Source organism: Empidonax traillii, unplaced genomic scaffold (assembly GCF_003031625.1).
Source record: "Empidonax traillii isolate 1590-97213 ecotype Southwest subspecies unplaced genomic scaffold, ASM303162v1 scaffold59:size1551110, whole genome shotgun sequence".
In the NCBI taxonomy this organism is placed as follows: domain Eukaryota; kingdom Metazoa; phylum Chordata; class Aves; order Passeriformes; family Tyrannidae; genus Empidonax; species Empidonax traillii.
The window spans coordinates 1,037,209-1,059,151 of record NW_020955252.1 but is presented as its reverse complement, the minus strand read 5'-3'; the positions used below and the strand labels follow the sequence as shown (position 1 = coordinate 1,059,151).

General features: G+C 38.6%; 1 protein-coding gene across 2 annotated transcripts in view; it reads left to right on the top strand.

Moving 5' to 3' along the window:
* The window catches only part of ADCY7 (adenylate cyclase 7), a 61,553-nt gene that overhangs the window by 8,091 nt on the left and 31,519 nt on the right, over positions 1-21,943 (top strand). Inside the window, exons 3-5 of one of the 2 annotated variants that reach the window (XM_027879814.1) lie at positions 10,942-11,094; positions 18,102-18,647; positions 19,881-20,078. In XM_027879814.1, coding sequence (XP_027735615.1) covers positions 18,477-18,647; positions 19,881-20,078 — 369 coding nt within the window. In that variant the 5' untranslated portion in view covers positions 10,942-11,094; positions 18,102-18,476. Of the gene's footprint in view, positions 1-10,941; positions 11,095-17,950; positions 18,000-18,101; positions 18,648-19,880; positions 20,079-21,943 lie in introns of those variants that run through there. The other variant, XM_027879815.1, reaches the window with a different exon arrangement.

The following is a 21,943-nucleotide window of genomic DNA, read 5'->3' as shown; positions in this document are numbered from 1 at the left end:
GGCCTAGCAGTGGGCAGCGGAATTGTGCAGACTGAGTGGGGAACAACTCTATCCCTCTTTTCAACCTTATGATTGAATTTAGTAAGTTCTCTTTTTGTGTGGTAGTTAGTGGTGGTATCACCCTGATTTGTGCCTTCTCTGCAAGGTACCAGCCAGCTGTATTTGTGTTCTCCCCATGTGTGAGTGCTTTAAGATCTTGGGGTTCTGGGTGCTGCCTCTCTGCACCTGCTCACTGAGCCCGCACCTTGGAAACAACAGCCCTGGACATTAAAATCAGTTCTGACTGTCTCTGTTTGAAGTAGGCAAACTCCTCTGGAGTCCCAAATGCTAGGACCACAAAATGTATAGCTAGTTCTTGGAGGAATTTTTAAAGCAGCTTTCCAGGTGACGCTGGAGGTTGCTGGTCAATGCAAAATGAACAGTACAGCATACTGTTCCCTGCATCTTCTTTCTTTGAAGTGCTCTTTAGGATTTCCTCAATGCTCTCTCTCCAGGGTTTTTCAGTCACTGTACTTGACACCCCCATGGTGCTTTTCTTTGCTCCATGAGAAGAATCCAAGCAGATCTGGACTCTCTTGCTGTTCCCTCTGCTGCAGTGTGACCCTCTGGTCACTCACAAACCCTTGGGTGGTCTGTTGCATGGTTACCACACAGCCTGAGTTCAGACCTGAAAAACTGGTTTTTGTACGCACTAACCACCTGTTCTGCTGGGGAACAGCCCGGGTAATTGTGGATGGTCTTTATTGGTGTCTTATTCAGCAGAGGAGGCTGAGCACTGCTTCTGCCGCCACACAATGCCATCCAACCAGCCCTTCCTAAGCCTGTTGGAACAAAGGACTGTTATGTTTAAAGAGTGTTAGTAATGTCTGTCTGAACTTCAGAATACATATGTAGGCTCCCGTGGCAGTCATAAGGAATTTGTGATTGCAGAGAGGAGCTGCTTATGATGGCACTGTTTCCTCACCTCCCCCAGCAGTGTACACTGTCAGGCTGTGTGTATCTTCTAATGTAAATGTATATTTTTACATTTGGGAGCAACATGGTAACGATGGCCAGGCTGGTTTTTGGACAATAACCAGGCAGGCAACAGGTCTGCCTTCTAACCTAAGGGGGTGACTGCACAAAATGTTGCCAGGGAGCAAGTTAAAATGCCTTAGTTATTACCTGTGTATAATGTTATCCTGCATAAGGTAAATGCAAGGCAGGCAATTCTACTTTGTTTTAGAGGAGGCTATGAGTTTGTACACTGGCAGTTACTATGGAAGATTTTACATGCTATTAATCGTCATGTTTTAGTTGATCTGCTAATAATTTGTTTGTGCAACTAGGTAGGTAGGTTTCTTTACCATGGTAGCCTTTTAAAAAAGATCTTTAAAATCTGGATAATTTGATAATTTGGACAGACCATTTGTAGAACACAAACTGCATTGTGTGCCTTTTGGTTGGAAGTAATGCTTGAGTCAGAAGAATCCCAAGATCAAGCAGTTTTCTCTAGTTCTAAGATGCTTAGGATGATTGCCTGTATTCCCATAAGGTAATCCTTGTTGTTAATTCTTTTCTATGTTGCCATATAGCTAACAGAAGGGGTTATATAGCTATATAGCTAACAGCAGGTTTTACTCACCTGCCCTTTCTCTGTTTAAAGAAGCCAAGCCTTCTTTTTTACACAGTAGTAACCTGGTGGATTGTTGCACCCTCCTTGCAGTATTGCCAAACATAACTTTTGGTTATGAATTTTTTACAAAACAAACAAACAAACAAAAAAAGGCATTTCAGAACTGTAAGCTGATGTTTCACTTCCCCTATGAATTTTTGTCTACTTTTGGCCAAAGCTGAGTTTTTCTCTGCAACCAAGTGCTAGAAGCTTTATTTAAAACACAATTTTGTGATTTACGGTCCATTAAAAATGTCTGCTATTATTAATATTTTGATAAAATGCTAACTTTTTAACTCAGTAGGCTAAATCATTCTTATAACTTACTTCCTGTCTTAGTGGAGAAGTCAGCAAACTTTTAAGCACTTTCTTTGGGCCCGTGGCTGAAATTTTTACGTGTATTTCCTTATAATGAAACATTAACTTCAGATTTCAAGCACACTATGTGAAGGAATTTATGGCAAAGATAATATGCGATGCTTGTGGAATACACCATACAGTTACCTTGGGTTTGTACTGTACTATAGCTTGCTTGTGCAAGAGGCTAATTTCTGACCAAGAACAGGAGTACTGACACAAACATCTGCTTTTATTGATGAGCTTCCTGGCATTTCTTTTGTTTGACTTCTGCCAGAATGAGAATATGCCTTTTCTTTTGGGGATTTCTTGACCTGCGGTCTGAGTTCCCTGATGCGTCATTCACTGAATCATCCCCGCTCCTCACGCTGACCTCCTGATCCTTCCGTAGGGTCAGGGAACAAGGGCAGACTGGGGAAGTCGCTCAGGCTCTTGGAGGAGGAGCAGTTGCCAGACCAGGAGGTGCTCCCTGTCTGCAAGAGGGGAGCATCAGACCTCTGGTCAGGCTGTATCTGCCCTGGGAAGGTCACGCACACGTGGCTGTGATCAGAGTCCCTTGGGAAACGTGGTTCTGTGAGAACTGCCAGGCTTCGTCTCAGCCAAAGGAGGAAACTTTAGGGGAAATTGATAAAATCTGACACCACTTAAAAGAACTGATGTATTAATGATTATATTTGCTGTCATGAATATAATTTTCTCTAAATCTTAATTTTTTTTTTATTGTGGGCGACTCAGGTTCTTGCTTTTTGTTCACAGTATGGATTTATTTCAGCAGTGGTGGTGATAAAGTGGACATTTAGTGTAAAAATCTCTCTGATATTTGGGATGCTTGATTTTCAGCTTGGTTTTACTTTATTTTACTATTCTGTGTGTCATCTTGCCAAAGAAATTGGGATTTCGTAAAATTGGTGGTTTTGGAGAGTTTGATGAATGTTGGTTTCTATGTTCATCGTACCTATCTAATGTCTAAATATTAAAATTTTTTCTTAATGCTTTCCTTATTTGTGCTTGATATTAGCTACTGACAGTGTACAGTATGTTTCCCAATGGGACACTTTTCTTTTATCCCACTGAATTTTTTTGAACATCACTTGAACTTCTGCACATTTCTTACAAATCTGTTGTCTCTCCCAGGCACCTTTTTTTTGAACTTCCTCTGAAGCTGAGACCTTGTGTGAAAACCTTTTTCTGTGCTTGTCACTGAACACATTCAAGCAGTCATGTTTTTTTGTAAAAATGCTGTGGAGTGAATAGAATGTTTTGGGACCTAAGTGCTGACTGTTTGCATGTATTTAATTTCAACTCACTTTATCGTCTGTTTTTTGTGCTTGTATATGCCTATATTTACATTTAACAAATAGACAGTGGTGAAATTATTGGTATAGTTCAACATATTCGTACCTGAATACAGTATCTGCTTACAGTCATTTTAAGGAGTGGATTAGAACTTTTTAACAAAAATACATACCAGACATTTTTGCTTACATTTTGTTCCTTTCTTTCCTCATTTCTGGCTTGTAGCGTCTGTATGCCTAGGCTGATGAGAAAGTAGTAAAAGTCTGGGTGTAAACCAGTGTTTTATGATTTAAATAAATGTTACAGCATTTTTATGTCTGTATGCAATACATAGAGGACCTAAAAATGTAGATTTGCCTGTTTTATGCATGGTTCATGTCACTAAAGGGTTGCACATGGCTTATGTTTTTCCTCGCCCTGAAACACTTGGGTTAGCTCCTGGATACTGTGGGCAGACTCAGTGACAGATACAAACACAGGATTTGTCATATTGTGCATTATATTGTATTTCTGTGGTTTTCTGCTTCATTTGTTAAAATTTGGCTTTCGACATACTTCCATTTTCAAGCACCACGGTGTTTCATACTGAAAGTTTGTGGAAGTCAGTTAAATTTAATTTAAAGACAACAAAAATAAGTGAAAGTGTGTGGGGTTTGGATTTGTAAATATTTGGGGATTTGTAGTGTTACTTCAGAAACACTACACTCACGTAAATGTGGCTTTTTCTTTTCTTTCTCATTGGGAACTCATATTTCTTTTGAGGCTGGTCATGAAATGCAAAAATATTTGGTTTTGAAATTAAGATGTGTAAGAAAACAAATAAGCTGCAAAACGGTCATGAAATGATTGATGTTTTTTCAGTTTGTGTGCTTAGCTCCCTTTTGCTTAAAAGTGTGAGCTAAGCTCTTCAAATAGTTCTTTTTATCTGCGAGCTCCCTTAATTATTCCTCCCCTATTCCTGCCCTTGAATACAGGTCCTTTGGGTGTACATTTTGTCACATAACACTCGTAAATTGGAAGGAAAGAGCACTTTTTTTTTATCCACATGAAATGACTGGATTTTTAGGCAGCAAACTTGAAGTGTGATTTCATGGTGGAAGCATAAACCTGGCAGTCAAAAGATGTGAGTAGTGCTCCACAGGGTGATTCTAGCAAGTCTGATTTATTTCTGGCTTTTTTTTCCTGTGAAATGTTGATAGAAATAAGAGTACATGAGGTTTTATTTACTCATCTTGGAGGCTCCCAGACAAAAGTGGAAAGCACTCTGGACATTGACAGTAATTTGGCTGCTGGAAGTTGCCCAAAGTACTGGCAGTATGTTCCTGCTCTTACTGAAAAATAAAGTAGCACTTCTCCTTTCTTTAATAAGTGCGAGTCTGCTTGGATCCTGCTCAGCAGCTGGTTGTGAAAGTCATCACTTCTAATAGCACAGGGCCCCAGGGACCACCACAGGGCATTGACTGGCTCAGTACTGACTCACAGCCTAAATCGTTGACACTGCTCATCTAGAAAAATGATGCAATTACCACTCTCCTCCCTAGTCTGGGAAAGCATCTTGGATCTCTTCATTCCCAGCTTCAGTTTTCACAGATGGGCTGAGCCAGTCTGACTGGGGTGAGTCTTCCCTGCTTGCCTATATTTATTAGTCCCCATTCTTTACAGTCTTGGTTATTTCCTGCAGGTTGTGGAGTGTGTATAAACTGGTAATGGCTTTTGTTGGATGTTAAAATAGAGAATTACAGACCACCCTGACTACTTGCTTAGGAAAGGCACAGAGATCTGTTTTCCCTGTGAAGCTGATCTCTGTTGTTGCTGGCCCTTGCCTGACACCTCTCTGGGCTGTCCCTTATCTTGGGCCACATGTGGGAGCACAGTTCTTCCCATGACAGCTGCAGCAACATTTTCAGGTTAAGGAGCACGTTCCTGCTGTCACCTCCTTGTCCAGCCTCTGCTCAGCAGCCAGATGCTCTCAGCTGTGTCGGCTGAGCTGCCCTCAAAGCTGCTGCACAGTCAGTGACCCATCTGCCTCTTGGGCAAAAGAAACAAAACCTAGGAGAGACAAATGGTTACTTTTGAGCTGATCTGACTGCATGTAGACCTAGAAAAGTGACAGGCATGTACCAAAAGAATGGTGTGGTGACAAGATAGGAGCAAGTGGTGGGGAGGAAGAGGGAAGAGAAAGAGAAACTTGTCGAGCGAATGTTACAGGAGACGCCCCTATTGCAGAGCCACAGCCAAGACCTCTGGGTTTAGTTCTTTAAAATGAGCAGCAAAACTTTCCTTTCTAGATACCTGTTCGTTAAACTAATTTAAACTCCGTGTGTAGGGAGGATGGTGATTTATGAATAAACATGCGCTTGCTGTAGTAGGTAGTTGTACTTGAACACACTCCTCACATCTCTCACTTCCCACGTGGGCCCTTCCCCGTTATATGAGGCTTTGCTGCTCGGGTGGTGAGTTGTGTGTGAGCAATGAGGAAGTGATGGTAATGGTGCATGTGTCAGCTTGAACCGGGCCTAAAAAAGTGGTGGTGGTGTTACAAGCACTTGAAAGAAATGAAAGGAGTTTCATGATTTCATCCACTGCTCTGTCATACGATTGCTCAGAGATGCTGATTTCATTTGCTACCAAAAAACTGGTGTTAAATGAAAGATTCCCCCCAGCCCCTGTTTGTGTAACTGAATTTACAGCACTGATTGACTGTGTTGTATTTGTAACCACCATGTCTGTCAGTGGGAGCTGAAGGGTGGATGTTGTGCTGTCCTTAACATCATGCATTCTTATTTAATTATATATTTATTTTTAAAAATATAATGCAATTACACAATAACTTAATTATTATTTTATGGGATGTTTAAAGCCCAGCATTGTGCTTCCTGCCACAGCTGAACAGACATTCTCCTCCAGGAATTATATCAGTTTCTGGAATTATGAGATTAAAGTCCAGCAAAATATTTAAGTGCCAACAGAGATGTTTACTGTAATGAATTGCTATAGTCCAGAGTTATTTGTGTCTTATAAGCTTGGGACTACTGTATTCCTAAAAGTCTTGTGAGTATTCCTTTATTTTGTTGGCACCTTTTGTGGGTGGATATTGGTATTAGGTCAGTTCCTTTGGGAGAGAAAAAGGGGATACCACACACTTTGAGCCAGCCAGCAGAAAACCCATAGGAGGGCTAAAAGCTGGAAAATGGATTTGAGTTCTTTGCTTTAACCACAGCAGTTGTCCTGCTCATACTGGCACTTAGGCCTTCAGAAGGTTTGGAGAATTTGTATGTGGACAGGATGGAAATTTGGGATTACAGATGAGAGAAATCATTCTGGAATTTATTATGCTTGAACCGCAGGATGTGGTCACTGGAATAACATTCTTGGGTTTTTGGCAAAAAGCCCAGTCATTTCATGTGAGTTTGTAAGACAGGGGTAGCCAAGTTCAGCTGCAGCAAGAGGTAAGATGAAGATGGGAACTGAAGGCTCTTCAGTGAGTTCTAACATGTACAGCCAGCATGCTCCTTCATGTTGTAGTTTAGGAATTTAAAAATCCCTTTTATAGGAGAAATCAACACACTCTTGACTCTTCTTGTGGTTTTCAATGTAATGTTGATGGTAGCGTGGGACAAGAAGTAGTGCCAGTTTTATCTAATATTTTTTGCTTTGTTCTGAGTTTCTTTTTTGTTTCTGAGCATTTCTATTGTTTCTACAATAGACTGTCTTGAATGCTTCTGAGTAAAAATAAACTTTAAGCTAGTGATCAGTTCAATTTATATTTCCTTATACTGTCATCTAGCATGGAAGTGATCTTTAGAAGATCTGCAAGTGTGTTAGCTAGGCATTAAAATAGAAAGAAACACCCCATTATTTGTAATAGTTTTAGTTCGATTTATAAATTAGTGTTCATTTTTAAAAAATAGTTCAAAATAGATTTTAAACATTTCTGAAAAATATTGAGAGTTTTTAAATAGGAACTGTATGTAGCTGAGGGGAAATAACTAGTAGCGTTGTAAAACAACATCTGAAGGATCTGCTGGGTAAGGTAGATTTTAAGTGTAGCACAGGATTTTAACAATACACATCACGTTTTTGTTTTAAAATACTTTAATTCAGTTAAAATTACTGTAATGAAATGTGCTTTTTACAGATTAGATATAAAATAGTTTCAAACTGGTACTCAATGCACCTTATGCCATGCTATCTTGTCCAACAATACTTCAAATGAATGTCAGTATTTCAGTGCAAAATGATTATCAGTGAAGTTGTTAAAAAGAGATTTCCTGTAAAATATTTCACTTCTCAGTGTAGATGTGATTATTTGAAATAAATTAATACATTTTTACAATTGTGGATATTCAGGATGAGCATTCAAATTAGAGCTCCGGCAGAATTGGTGTTGCTCCTGTATCTCCTAGCAGGATAAACCTTGAGTCTAGTGGCAACTTTAGAGTTTGAAGTTAATAAATAAACTGTGTAGATAACCAGAAACTCTTGGTGCATATCAGTGTATCTCTACTGAGTTTTGTGATGGTGTCCACTGAACCAATCAGAAAGTCTGAGTAAGGATAGTGTGAACACTTCTGAAAATAGTTATCATTAAGGATTTCTATTTATGTTGAAAAAATTAAGTTACTGGTGGCAATAAAAAGCATATCTCATAAATGCACCAAAAGAAAAAGTGAAGGGGGCTTTTTTGAAAAAGAAGTCAAAGAAAATCAGTGTTTGTTTAGGTTCTGTACAATTTCTGTAGCCACAGCAAATTCTGGGTTTTCAGTTTATTTCATTTGCTGTTGACTGTCTTAAATAAAACTGGAAAGAATCAACCAACTTTGCAAGTCTTTGCTCCAAGCAAGTATTAAGTTTGGTGAAAGATGGTAGGTCTGGGATTTTTATAATATACTGTCTTATTGAGTTTATGTGAAATTTGTGTTTCTTGAAGCTAATTAAGTCTCCCTAAAATTAATCAAAAACTGTTGTGGTGTTCTTCTCTCCTGTGTGCTCTAATACTCCAAACTCAAAGGAAACATCTGGAAAGCAATGATAGGCAGAGGTGTTACTAAGAAGGAAGACCTTTTGTTAATAGTGTAGGGTTCCCCCCCCCCAACTTTTGACAAGTTTTAGTTGATAAAGTTCAGATAGTTTAAAAAAAAACCCAACAAAACACCAACCCCAATACAGCAAACCTGTGCTGCAGGTGCAGCATTGATCCACCAGCTCAATACTACACAAATAACAATCTGGGAGGTGTGAAAAGCAACTGCTGCGGTAGCAGCGAGGGGCAGGGCTCATAATGTAACTGGTTAAATGTTCTTCAGTCAAAATGAAAGTGCCCCACAAGCTGTTGCTAGGGAAATAGGCACCTGTGGTTAGCGCTGAATGCAGGGAGGCTTGTCTGTCTTGCAGATCAAAAAAATGGTTCAAAGTACTCTGTGTATCACTTTACTGCCGGAAACTTGCTGCTTATCAGCAGACGGGTCTTTGTGCCTCCGAGGAGCTTCGGTTACAAATGTCTTTCTTTTTTAGCTCCCTTCCCATTAGATTTTGGTGTGAAATGTTTCTGCCAGGTGCTATCCTTGTTTGCAGTGTCTGTGTATGATATAGGAAGGATACTGTCCCCAGGGCCTGATCCCGAGAACACTTCTAGGGGAGCAGCAGCTCGATCCCTCTGTATCTGAAGGGAATCTCGCATGCAACTCTTTATCCAGGGCTCTGGCAAAATGTGTATTTTTAGGCACATCTTTTAAAAATGAAAAAAAAATGAAAATCAGTGCAATTTTGTGAGTTTGGTATAGTCCTTACATTAATTCTCTGAGGACCAGCTAGGTGTGTTGTAAGTATGAATTACTATAATTAAGCACCTTCATTAAAATGAGGTGATTTTTGAAAACTATCATACTTCATTTTTCTAAAATAATTAAATTTCTCAGATGCTCTAAAATATTTGGGCATTCTCCTCATTTTCCCAATTGAACACCAGTAAAACAGTGCCCAGTGTTGCTCTCTAGATGACAGTGGTCCATTTAAAAGGCACGAGGCATCTCATGATTACCAGGAACTCATCCTTAATGCTGGATACATAATACAAGGAAAGTAAACCAGCAATTTATTTGGGCATTCCAGATTGAACATGTAACAGGTTGAACCAAGTCTTATTTTTATCTGCTTTTAAGCGTGCACAGAGACAGCAGATTTGTATCTGCCTTTTCAGATGAACTCCCTGAGATATCATAGTTTTTTCCCTCTCATCTGCCTCCAAGGCTGCCAAAACGCTTCATCAGGATTTTGACCTTTCTCGTAAGAATCTTTTCCAGTACCACCTCACTTTCATGAATATGGATGCATGTTGGGCTTGGCTAGGTACAGCTGACTGCTGGCCAAAACCCAATGGAACTTGGTCACAGCTGTCCCAGAGCTTAGGATGAACGGGACATTTAGCCCAGGGGGAGAGAATGAAGTGCCTATTTGGAGTGATGATTCAAGTAGTTTGGGTGTTCTTGCAAACATTTAACTGAAAATTAGTGTAGATTTGTTTTAATTCTTGTTGTGATAGAATACTCTGCATCCACTCTGATTTTGTGCCAGATTATTTGGCAGTTTCCCATGCCTTCTGGTTTCCAAAGTGGGTTTCTAGTGACAGAGCTTTGGGGTGAACAATGAGGTAGATGTTGAATTGGTCCCTTCCCAGCACATCTATTTAACTTGTATCAGGTTTCCCACTGACATCTTAATTTGGATTTCCTGATCTGGGCTTCTTTTTGGGTCATTCTTTCAGCACAGCTGTATAACCATTTACTCTTCTTGGTTCCTGCCTCTGGTGAGCACACACTGGATTCCAGCATGAATAGTGAGCACTCAGGGCTCCTGCTGGTACCTGATACTGTGCTGAGGTATTGAACTCTTGGCATCTTGACACATCTAACCAGTTGTTCCCAGAGTGCATGTAAAGATGATAAAGTAGAAAGGAAGACAAAGACAAGGACTGTTACGTATAATATGAATTCCCCTACTAGACAGCTGGTGCTCTGGGTTCAGGGATGATACCTGACCATGTCTTCTGATCATCTGCCTATGTGGAGATACAATGTCCTGTCCATGATATCCTGGGAATGTTCATTTCTGCCCTTCTTGTGCTCCTACCATGTTGTCATATTTGCAGGTCTGTGATGTTTTATGCTGTTTTGAATAATGCACTGTTTTGCTTCAGATTCCCTTCTTGGAGTGTTTTTTAAATTGCTGATATTTGATCCTGTGTGTAATAAAATTTACTGAAGTACTTATGGGTTTCATTATCTATAATGCTGTGAAATTCAGTGAAATATTTTTATACTATTTCTAGCAGAGTGTCCTTTGCTGTCACAGAGGCTTTGCTTGAAAAGCATTGGGATCATTTAGCATAAAGATGATGCCTTTCATCAGTCTTCAACCTTCTCAGAGATTTCCATCTCAGTCTTTCAGTTAAGTTATATTCATGCTGCAGTGTGTCACAGTATAATTAAGAACTTTTTCTTCTATTGATTGCTTGGGTAAAGGTTCATAGTATGTAGAGACAGAGATTGAGTAGATTTTTCTAGGAGGGGAAGAAATAGAAGCATAGTTAATGCCTGCAGTGGTCCTTGGAGTAAAGATTCCCTGTCTTGTTGCAGGTTCCTGTGTGTGATACATCGAAAGATTTAGTGTCAAGGACTATACCTGAGCGGGCTGCACTCCCTCTGCTGCAGGAATCTCAAAATGACTGGGCAGACCATAGAGGAGTGGAGAAATACAACTTTTGGCAATAAATCCTGTGGCCTGTAATGGTAAGCAAACATGTGTTTCTTATCAGTAGTCTTAGTAAGATTTAGGTCCCCAACAACCTGGAGCAATGTGCTAGGACAGCTCAGCATTACAGTCCAGGTAAAAAGTGCTTTTTCAATGGCTGCTGCTGAGGTTTAACACCCTTCCCTGGGCATTGCTGACCAGTGGTAACCTGCACCAGGGGTTTGGTGCATATGTCACTATTCTGGAAAGTTCTTCTGTGAACTTCATGTTTCTCTGAGGCAGTAACTGCATAGGTTTTTAGGAAAGTGACTTTTTTGCCGTATCTTGAAGATTTGCTTTGTCTATTGTGTTATTTCAGTTTTGGAATTAACAGGTTTTGTTTTAATGCTAGTTAACTGGACTTAGTATCAGCAAATCCAAAAGACAAAACTGCTTAAGGAGAATTTATTTTAAAAGTGTCTTCTTCATTTTGGCTGTGCCAGGTGAGATAGCCAAGTTTTCCCTGGTGAGTCAGTGCTTTATACGGTGCAGTTTTCCAGTAGCCTGTTGGAGCTGGGAACAGTTTGACAGGGCTGGCTGTCAGACTCAGCTTTGAAAATGGTAAGATGAAAGATAAGATGAAAGAAGAAGACAGTCGATTAAGTGTGTTAAGACAATCAAAACTTAGCGTGGAAGAAAACGTCCCATGAGGCATGTTGGTTATCACTGGAAAGCTCTCACTGCTTCTTCATGGTTCCTTCTTCATATGATCCAAGAGAGCTTACCCAGCCACTCATGAATGCTTGCCTTATGTTGTCTGGATCAAAGAAAAATATGTATACAGCTCCTAAAAATTTTCTAGTGTGTGTTGCTTTCAAGTGAGGCTGAAAATACAAGATTTCAGAGGTTTGCAGTCCATTATCATCCTTTTATGTCAGAATGAGTCCACAAAGGACATTTCCTGAACCAGATATTACGCTTTGGAAAACTGTTCAAAAGAATTGTGTGTGTTTGACTGCTGCTGTGTCCTGAGGTAGGGTATGAATGTGGAAACAATGCTTCTATTAGAAATGTCTGTCTCCTTGGTGGTGTTTTTAATATTTAACCTCCAAGGGAGGGAACTTCCTCATTGCAAGTGTTAGTTTTAGTGTTTTTGGCTGTGAAGTACGGATGTGGTTGTGTATTAAATGTTGCACCGTTAAGTTTGGGGAACATTAAAATTCCTCTGTAGTAAGTAGAATATAGAAATAAGATTTCTAAAACATGTACTTGATAGAACTTTTTCTTGAAGCACCAGTCATTAAGTAAAGCGGGCGATTGGATTTAATGTCTTCTTACCTTCCCACTTGTTTCATAATTAGCATGAAGGCTTTGCTTTCACAAAGGGTATTTTATACATTAACATTTGTACTGTAGTATCACCCTGCAGTGCACTGCTCCAGGTACTGATGTCCATCTCTTGGCCATGTGCTGAGATTTATTTTCCAAGTGAGATTGCCAGTGGGTCTGATTGCTTAGGGAAGAGTTGAGTAAACAGAAATTCAGATAGAAGCAGTGGCTTTGGCCTTTGGCAAGAGACATAAGGGATGTTCTTACATTATGGTTTACTCCTGCATTTTGGTTATCATGTTTGGCAAAATTGTTTTAAAAAAATATTTGATTCTGTAAAAATTAGAGACCGGGGCAAAAAAAAAGTCAAAGAAACCAAAGTTATTGTTGATGTCAATGCATTGGTTGAATTTTAGATGCCATGTACATTTCTATTCACTTCAGTAGCATGGAAGTATTGTAGGTAGAAGAGAGAGGAGCCCCTTTCTCTGTTGTACTGGTTTTAGCTGGACTCAACCAAAACAACAAATGATTTCTTATCTTATGGGTTTTATCTTCTTCCCTCCCATGGTGTGGCCCTTGTCCCTGCACCTGTTCTGTGCAAATACACTATTTACCCTGGAGGTGGGAAAGACTCATTTCTATACTGAATTGTAACAACCCCCTTAAATAACTATGTGAGACAGCAAAAAATGAGAGTAAATGGGTGATGCCCCTTACACTCCTTTGTAAGTGTTCACTGTGATTTATTTTAATTTTTATTTTTTTACTGCACATTTATTGGTTTTTTTAGTTATAGTTAGAAGAGTCCAGTTACATCCTAGTAATGTCTGTCACATGGGCAGTCTGTACTTCTTGACTGCTTAACTGAAATAAAATATCTGAGGCATATTCAAAATATTGCAGTACAAATGAGAGAAGTTTCATTGTAGATGTAATTAATGATATTGAGATTAAAAAATGTAATATCCTAAGCACTTTTGTTTGCTATATGCTGTAATTCTGTAACCTAAATGAGATAATGCCTGAAAAGAACCACCTTGACAGTTCAAACACCTTTCTTGATTTTTTTTTCTTTATTGCTAATTTCAATAAAGGCTGAGTATTACCTACTGCAATACATTTTTTTCCTTTAAAAATAGATCTTCTGAAAATATCAGGAATTTTAATTTTTATGAAAATCAGGGATATTCTAGTAGAAGTTATTGAGGTTTATACACACAGAGACTCTGTCCTATTCCTGTCTTAGCTGAAAACTATTTTTCCCCATAGTGCTCAAATTTAATATTGTGTTTCAAGTTGGGTTTTTTTCTGCAGTTTATATGGCTTGATATTGTGGGTTTTATTGCTTTAAATAACTGAACAAACGCTCTGCTTTTGGTATAATTAAACTGAAATTACACAATGGAAAGCTATCCTGGCTTCTGAGGACACTGTGCTCAAAGACATGAATTTTAAATAGGTCACCGAAAACTCAAAGTGTAAGTGGAATATTGACTTTTGAGTGGTAAGTTCAATATTAAACCAGCTGAAGTCAGGAAATCTATCTGTAAGATGTGAGGGGGAGTCAGGGAGTCAAGAAATAATCACACACCTTGGATTTTGAAAGATGCAAAGCACACCTCAGTTCCCTTCAGGTGTGATGTATCTCTTTACTCCCTGGAGTTGCTGCTTATGAAAACCAGGTTTATGAAAGGACTACCCCCTCCCCTGCCCCACTGAGCCAGACCCAACAGTTAATTACAAGCCTTAATAGATTAGTTGGTTAAACCATCAAGTCTTTTCAGAACAAAAACTACTTTAGAGCAGTAGTAAACCCTCCCATGTAATTCAGTAGCATCAATCTCGTTATATGGATTCTTCTTCTTTTTTTTTTACTAAAGTTGTGAGCTGGTCTTAAATTACCAATCAGTTTTCTTAGCCATCTTCTGTCACCATCTCCCTGCCCTACCTGGATCAGTAGCACAGAGATTTCTTTTATGTGACTGTAATCTCTTTCCTCAAAGCACATTCTGTAATAATAGTGCTACTTAAAAATGAGCCACAAACACTCCCCCTTCCCACCCCCAGCTTTAGAAGTGGTGTTCTTGAGATTGTTTTTCAGAGGCTATGGACCTGTGAGAGGTGATGAGTCAATTTAACAGCTCATTGCTGCCCTTGCTTTCCTGCTTGTGGTTTGCTTTTCCTTTCCAAACCCTGGGCCATCTCCAGAGCTCGTCGATACCTCTGCTGTTGCGCTCCACCACCCTGACAGAGGTGTATTGTAGAACAAACAATTAGAGAAGAAGCAATCTACTGAAATAAGAATGTGAATAAAAGAAAGTTCAGTTCCAATGCATTCTTTGCACTATATTTGGCATTGTCATTGCTATGGCTCTTAATGTTCAAGGGCAAAGCTCAGGTGATTTAGTGTTGCTGATTGCTCAGACACATGGTGGGATTTCTCCCACTTTTGGTTTTGTTGTGGTTTCTGTTTGTTTTGGTTTTGATTATTTTTTTTTTCAAATGACAGATTACTTTTTGTATTGATTTGGCTTTTTTTGTGTAAATATATTTCTGAGTGATGTATTGTGTGCATCCTCACTTTTTGTAGGAAAATAGAAGGTAAATGTAACAAAGATTTTTCTGTGTTGCAGAAGGAGCTCTTCAGAAATTAAATGCAATTAAGGAAAATGAAATTTTGCATGAAAGTCTTCAAAATATAAGAAATGGTTCACCTTTGTAAAGAAACTTGCCACTGCTAGTGTAGATCACTAAAAACACACCTGTTTTCCATTTAATATTTTTGTACAAGTAGAAAAAGCTAAGGTGACTGCAGACTAACATTTGGAAGCAAAGTCTAAAAGGAAGAAGTGTTGTCTTTAACGTGAATGGTATTTCCTGTGGTGTACGCTGGGATTGCTAAAGTTCATTTCCTAGACTGAATTAGTTGTGGAGTCCACTAGACTGGAGATTATTTTTGCCTAAGATCCATAATTAATCTACTAATCTCCTTCAATTACTCTACTGGATGTTTATAGATTCCTGATTCTCTTTAAATATCTGCTAATGGATAATTACAGTCAGCAATCATTCTTGTCAGGGAAATTGCTAAAGTAATTTCAGAAACACTGTTGTTATTTGTGTGAAACAAAAGATAGAATGAAAATCGAAACTGTACCTTCTGTCTGGTCCTGTAGTAGTTGAAGATGGAAAAACTGGCTCTGCTTGCTTTTGTGAGCAGTTATTGAGAGGAATAAGGCCATTTATATCAATTCATTTGATTCTTGCTGTTGGGGTTTGTTTTAATATTTTGGAGTGAGACTGTTCTTTGGTAACCAGACAGCTCTAGGTGATCAAGGCTTGAGTTCTTGTCAAATGAACAACTAAGTGAAAAAATGCTTTAAAAATTATCCAGGTGTTTACTGTGGATGTGTTCATTTTTTTTGAATACGTCAGTAGCTTTGATTAAAACAGATCTGCAGTATTCTTGGATTCTGTTTGGAAAGGCAATAACTTGGTCAGTAGCTGCTTTGAATAATTCTCCTAAAGGGGAGGAAAGGACGGGATCCCTGGCTGGCTGCACAGGAGGGTGAAGGTTTGCCAGATCCACTCCCCAGCCTGTGACCGCCAGCACCTGAAAACTGTTCCTACTCTACAAATACAGAGAATGAAGGAGGGCCATCCCAAGACCTGTTTCATCGTTATCAGTTTGATTTTTGGATCAGGTGTCACACCTCTCCTTTTGTTGCTCCACCTTGCATTGCCTGGGGGGAGACTGCTCTTTGTGCCAGAGCTCCAGAGAGAAGTCCCTGGGATGAGCAGCTCTCTCTGCTCTGCTCCCTCGATGCCTTCCCTTTCTCTCTCCTCCCTCTGCCCTTGCATTGCTTCATGCAGACACTTGCAAGAACTTTTTCACTGTTTTTTATTCTGAAATACATTTTCGGAGGGAACTGGGACAGCAAGCCTGTCATCTCTTTTACACAGTGGTTCACATCAGGCAATGTGGCCCTGCAACCTCACTCCCATGGTAGAGGAATTCTTCAGGCTCTTCAGTGAGCTGTCTGTCTCTGGTGCATCACAGTCCAAACCTTCTTACTGTTTGTAGTGTGTTTTCTTTGTTATTGAAAGACAAATTCAGACAAATGTTGCTTGCCCCTGTACACAGCTTCTGAAAAAAACTGGACTGTACTCAATCGAAGTAGTTCTGCAATTAACTTGGACTTGGAAAAGGCATTAAAAAATTATGCAAATGTTTCCATTTCTTCTTCATATCTCCTTTAAGTGGCAGTGATTTCTGAGATTTACACTTCTTTGCAAGAGCATTATTATTCACATGCAGATGGTATGAGCACCAGAATGACTTTTTCAAGTGAGAAATTAGAGACCCTTAATTATGAGGAAAAGCTCAGTAATAACCAGTACAGGTGAGATATTAGGTGTGTCATTAACTATACATGGGACAGATGTATTAAAAGGTGTCTTCAATTTTATTTCTGTTTTTAATACATATGTCAGTTTATTCAATAAAAGTGATGCAATACAGTCTTTTCTCTTTCTGTGATTAATCAAAGTCTGTGATATAGTCTGGGCAACAAGTTGTAGTCACTCATTTTGCAAAAGTTCACTTTTTTTTTGTCCAGTCTCGCTACTGACATACCTAGTTTTGCCAACTTGGTCATTAATAACTGGGTAGTGTTTGATTCTATTTAGAGGTGAAATCCCTCACTATGGTTTCTGAAATGTTTTTCTGTTTGTAGTGCGAATGCAGTAGAAATGTGTGTGCAGTTAAGCATTTTGTCTTTTGAAAGTAGCTGGCTAAGATATGACTTTTCTAAAAGGAAAAAAAAGAAAGTGAGTTTCTTGGGTTCTTTCTTCCCAGAGCACTGGCCTTGGGCACCATGGTGATGGCAGTCAAGTGGCAAAGAAGCTGTGGTCCAGCTATCAAGTTTTAATAAGACTTCTGAAATCCCGTTTTTCATGCTTCCCTCCATCTTATCCCCCTGTCTATTTTTTTTTTTTTTTTTGGTGGCTCTTGGCACTGAGTGAACTATATTCATGAATCTATTTGAAGAATACTGGTCATTAGTAATTAACAATAGAGTTCACTCCTTAATGTTCATTGTTAACAGAACACACATGTTGCCTTGGAAACATGATCACTTTTAGTGGAATGGAATACATGAAACTAAATGTTAAGTATCTTTTAAAAAAAAGTTTATTGAATTTTGGCTTGGACAACTATATTTTTTCCTCATTTTCTACGCCTTAATTGAAGTGTGAAAGGAATAAAAAAAAGGATTTCATAATTTTTAAGATGCATGTTTTGGAAAAGAATGCAAAGTATATCGTGATTAAAGATTTTATTTATATATATATATACAGGAGCACACAACTTCAAAAGAGGAGTGAACATTCAGTTACACAACATGCTCATGGAAACTGCTGTTTGATCAAAGAAAAAAAAAACAAACCCATGTTGTATGAAAATGTACATATGAAAATGTTTGAGTTGCCGGAGAAAGGAGCGGTTGGGGTGGGCAGAGCAGCTGTGGGTGAGCTCTGTGCCTGCTGGGCACCACTGCCCACGCACAGGGCTCTTGGGCTGCCCCCACACTGGGGCAAACAGCTTTTACTCACTGGTTAGAGCAGGCGGGTAGAAAGTTTGAGGCATGAACTATTTTTATTTCTCTCCCCCCTGCCTTGGGGAACATTGTATACGCTTAACTGAACACATTAATGTACTGTCTCTCTGCAGCATTCATCCCAGTAAGTGAGATTCAACATTCTTGAAAAAGGAGTTGGAGACTTGCAAAATAGTAATTAAAAAAAAAAAAACCTCCTGCCAATAATTCCTATCTGCACAAATACAAGTTGATCTGGAGATTCATGCATAGAGCTGATGATGAGTTGCCTGTGGTTTTGGGGAGGCTAATTCTTGCTTTTGATTGCATTGGAAATCTGAACTTGATGTTCATGAGAAGCAAAACCAGAGAACGTGGGTTACTCAGTGTGCCTGAAGACCACAGAGGCAGCAGCGAGAAGGCAAAACTTCTGTTTGAAGCTGTAGCTTCAGCTGTGTTTTATTGTGTGCACTGGGAACTGAGAGAAATAGCAACCAACCTGGGAGAAAATGCCAACTAAAGGTAAATACTTCTTCAATGAAAATGATGACTGCAGGATATCAGACCCGCTCTATGAGAAGTACCGCTACACAAGCCAGCAGCATCCCCTCCTGCTACTGCTGCTCTTCATTGCAATCATCTTCTGGACTACTCTAATTATCATCTTCTTTGTTACTGATGTGAGTATACTTTTTTTTTTTCCCCCTGTGTTCAGTGTTTTCAAAGATGATGAGGAGTCATTATGAGACATTTTTTCTAAATAACATTCATAGCCCCATGGTATTGCAGTTGCAGTGCTAAAAGAAATCAAGTAATTGTGAATGTAATACTCTATGTTTTTAAAGGGACAGGAAGAAAGGAGACAGTGCTGTCAGGCACATGCACAGTTACTAAAAGGATTGTTTTTTTTCTTTCTATATGTTTTGAAAAAATGATAAACTATTTTAAACGCTAGTTATGATAATAAGTAAGTAGTAAAAGAGCCGAAGAAGGAACAAGAGCATAAGTTAAAATGTCCTGCATTTCTTCTATGTTTTTTAGACTCTTATAAGGAATGTAAAATATTATAGTGATTTGTTGTTATGAATTCCTGAGGTGATGTGGTTTTTTTAAGGTTTTATAGATATACAATAGGAATCTCCCAATACAGTGTTTGATCTGTTGAATCAATAGGCAGTTAGCAAAGAGCAGGATTCCTATAGGCATAAGAGAGATGAGGCTTAAAGAATTTTTTTGTTATGTAGTGTAATACGATTTTCTGAAAAGAAATTCAGTGTTCTTCAAGCCAGCCCAGCTGACAGCTCGTAAAAAGGGAGTTTAAATAAAGATAATGTTGCAAAAAGGTAATAAGGTAGTTTTTATAATCTTTCATTGCCTTGTAACACTGCTTTCCAAACACTGTGCTTCATGATAGTGTCTTTAAGTCTCTCTTTAGCAACATCTTGCCGTTTGCACTTGTAACCCTTTTAGCTTTTATTTCTTAGGAAAGGAAAGAAGTAGCAACACTATTTGTAACAAGTTGTCTCCTGTAAATCTCGGAAATTTTTTTTAGCTAAAACTTTTTTTTTTTTTTTTTTAGCAAGCTTTTCAGCAAAGCTTAAACTGCTTAAATACATTTCTTTTTGGGTGCATCTGCATTATAGACGTAGTGTAGGTATAACTTAGCTTAAAAGACAAACTCCAAACCACTACTCTGAAAAATAATAATGGTGGAACTTAGGTGGAATAAGTATCTAGAATAGTATTTATTATATCATCTCTATATGGGTGAATATCAGAAAGTGTCAATGCTGCCACAGCTGGTCTGCTTAGGAACCCAATTTAGAATGTTTTATAGGTATCCAAGCTGTTTCCAGGACGATATAGATGCATTTTTCACTTTTCTAAAGGGGACATTTGTTTTGTTTTTGCAGGTAGCGCGTTCTCATCCTGCCTTCATCATCGCAGTGTGTGCTGCCCTGGTCATATTTGCAGTCATGTACTTGCTGCTGTGCATTGAATCCCTGTTCCGAAGGTGGCTGACGTTCTTTGGAGTGATGATTTGGATGTGCTTCCTAACTGTGGGATATGTATCTCTTTTTGAAGAAAGTGATTATCAGCTGTGGGATCAGGTATGGATGTCTTATTTTTTCAGGTACTTACACAGAACTGGTGGTATAAAGGAATGTGTTTGTTATAACACTATAGCAATTTTTTTGGGGTGAGGTTTGGGTTCACTTTTCTAAATTGGTTTCACTGATTTATCACAGTAAATCTTACTTTGTGTTCTTTGTTAAATATAATTCAGCTGAGAAAAGTAGATAACTGCATAAATCTATGTGGGAATTACATCTTTAAGTTGTAAATGAATTGTGTTTTTATTTAGGATTTTTACTAAATCTGAATTACTATGAATTAATCTCCAAGAGAATTTTTCATAATAATAGTTGCTTTGTTAATGTATATGGGTCAAAGAGGTGTTCAAGAAATGTATAAAGGACTCCAGAGCTGGGTGTGCCCTAGGGAGCACGTTTTTAAGTCAGTGGGAGAGGTGAAGTGAACAATAAGAATTAATAACACATCCTGGCATATCTGGGTGTGGCTAAAGTTCATTGCTTGCTATCTCTGATCAGAAGACGGGCGATTTCATGATGCCAAAAATATCATAATCTGTAGGAAACTCCTCCTAAGCTCTCATAATGCAAGCAGAAGAGTTTTTAATTAAATAAAAATGACTTTTTATCTTGTTTTACTGACTCTTCCCCTTCCCCTCTTTATTTCAATAAAGAAAGATATAAATTATCAGTTAAACCACCAAAATCTGATTTGCATTGTGGCCTGGATCCAGCACTGTTCATTTAGAGTTGTTCAGTTTTTTTTAACTTGAGGAAGTAGCTATTACCTTAGGGGAAAAAAATCCCAAATTTACTGTTCTTAACTAGAAATATAAATATGTAATGAAGGAAAATTTGGTTTTGCTGCTTTTGGTGCTGCAAGTCAATGTGGTGTTGTCATGTGATAATAATTCATTCATATTTATTTTAAGTCTAAAATATAAAGACACTCTAGTCTGGAAAGTAGAAGTGAATAGACTCATTTCAGACTTTCACCTCCTTATGAATTTATCACTAATTAAAGCTACTGCATAAATGCAGATTTGGCCTTTGTTTCTCCATGCTTATAAAACTAGAACACAGCATTCAGAACACTGTGTGATGGGGTTGTAAATATGGCAGAAAATTATTCTAATCCAACTACAATAAAAAAGACAAACATTAAAAGATTACTTTTGCTGAATGAAAAGTTTTATTTGCCTGCTTGTTTGTTTGTTTCTTTATTGTTGTCCCAATCAAACTATCTATTCTGGCAAAACATTTAAGTGCAGACGGGGCCTTGAGACTTCCTCGAAGGAAGCTCCTGTCTGGACTGGCATAAGTTGAGTTGCTGTGATGAGATGGAGCTGAGCCAGGAATGCTGCAGTATTTTCCTCTGATTGGGGTCGTTAGTTTGCATATATAAAAGCTAACAATTTTAACAAATCTATAAATAAGGATTTAAGTATTATAGGCCCTGCTACTGACCCCTTGAAGCTTAGTGGCCTGTTGAGCATTTTGTAAAATCTGTGCAGCTAAGTACATAGTCGGTGGCAATAAAGGTTATTCTTTTTTGTCAGCACCATGAAGTATTGGTTGGACTTCTGGGTTTTATCAAACACAGAGTAAACACACACATGTGATTGGGTGATGTTAAAATTAGAATAATAACTTGGAGAAGGTGAGAAATCTGATTCCATTCGGTATTGCTACCCTTGCAACACAGTGTTCCTGATGTGTGAGCACAAAGTGCATCCAAAGTGCATCTGCAGCTGTAATGGATAAATTCAGGATAAAGGGCAAGGAGAGTTGAAAAAATTATAGGTGAGATGTCATGTTAAACAATCTTTTCTGTGAATCTGTAGCTGCTAATTCCCTCAAAACTCATAGAACTACCACAGTCC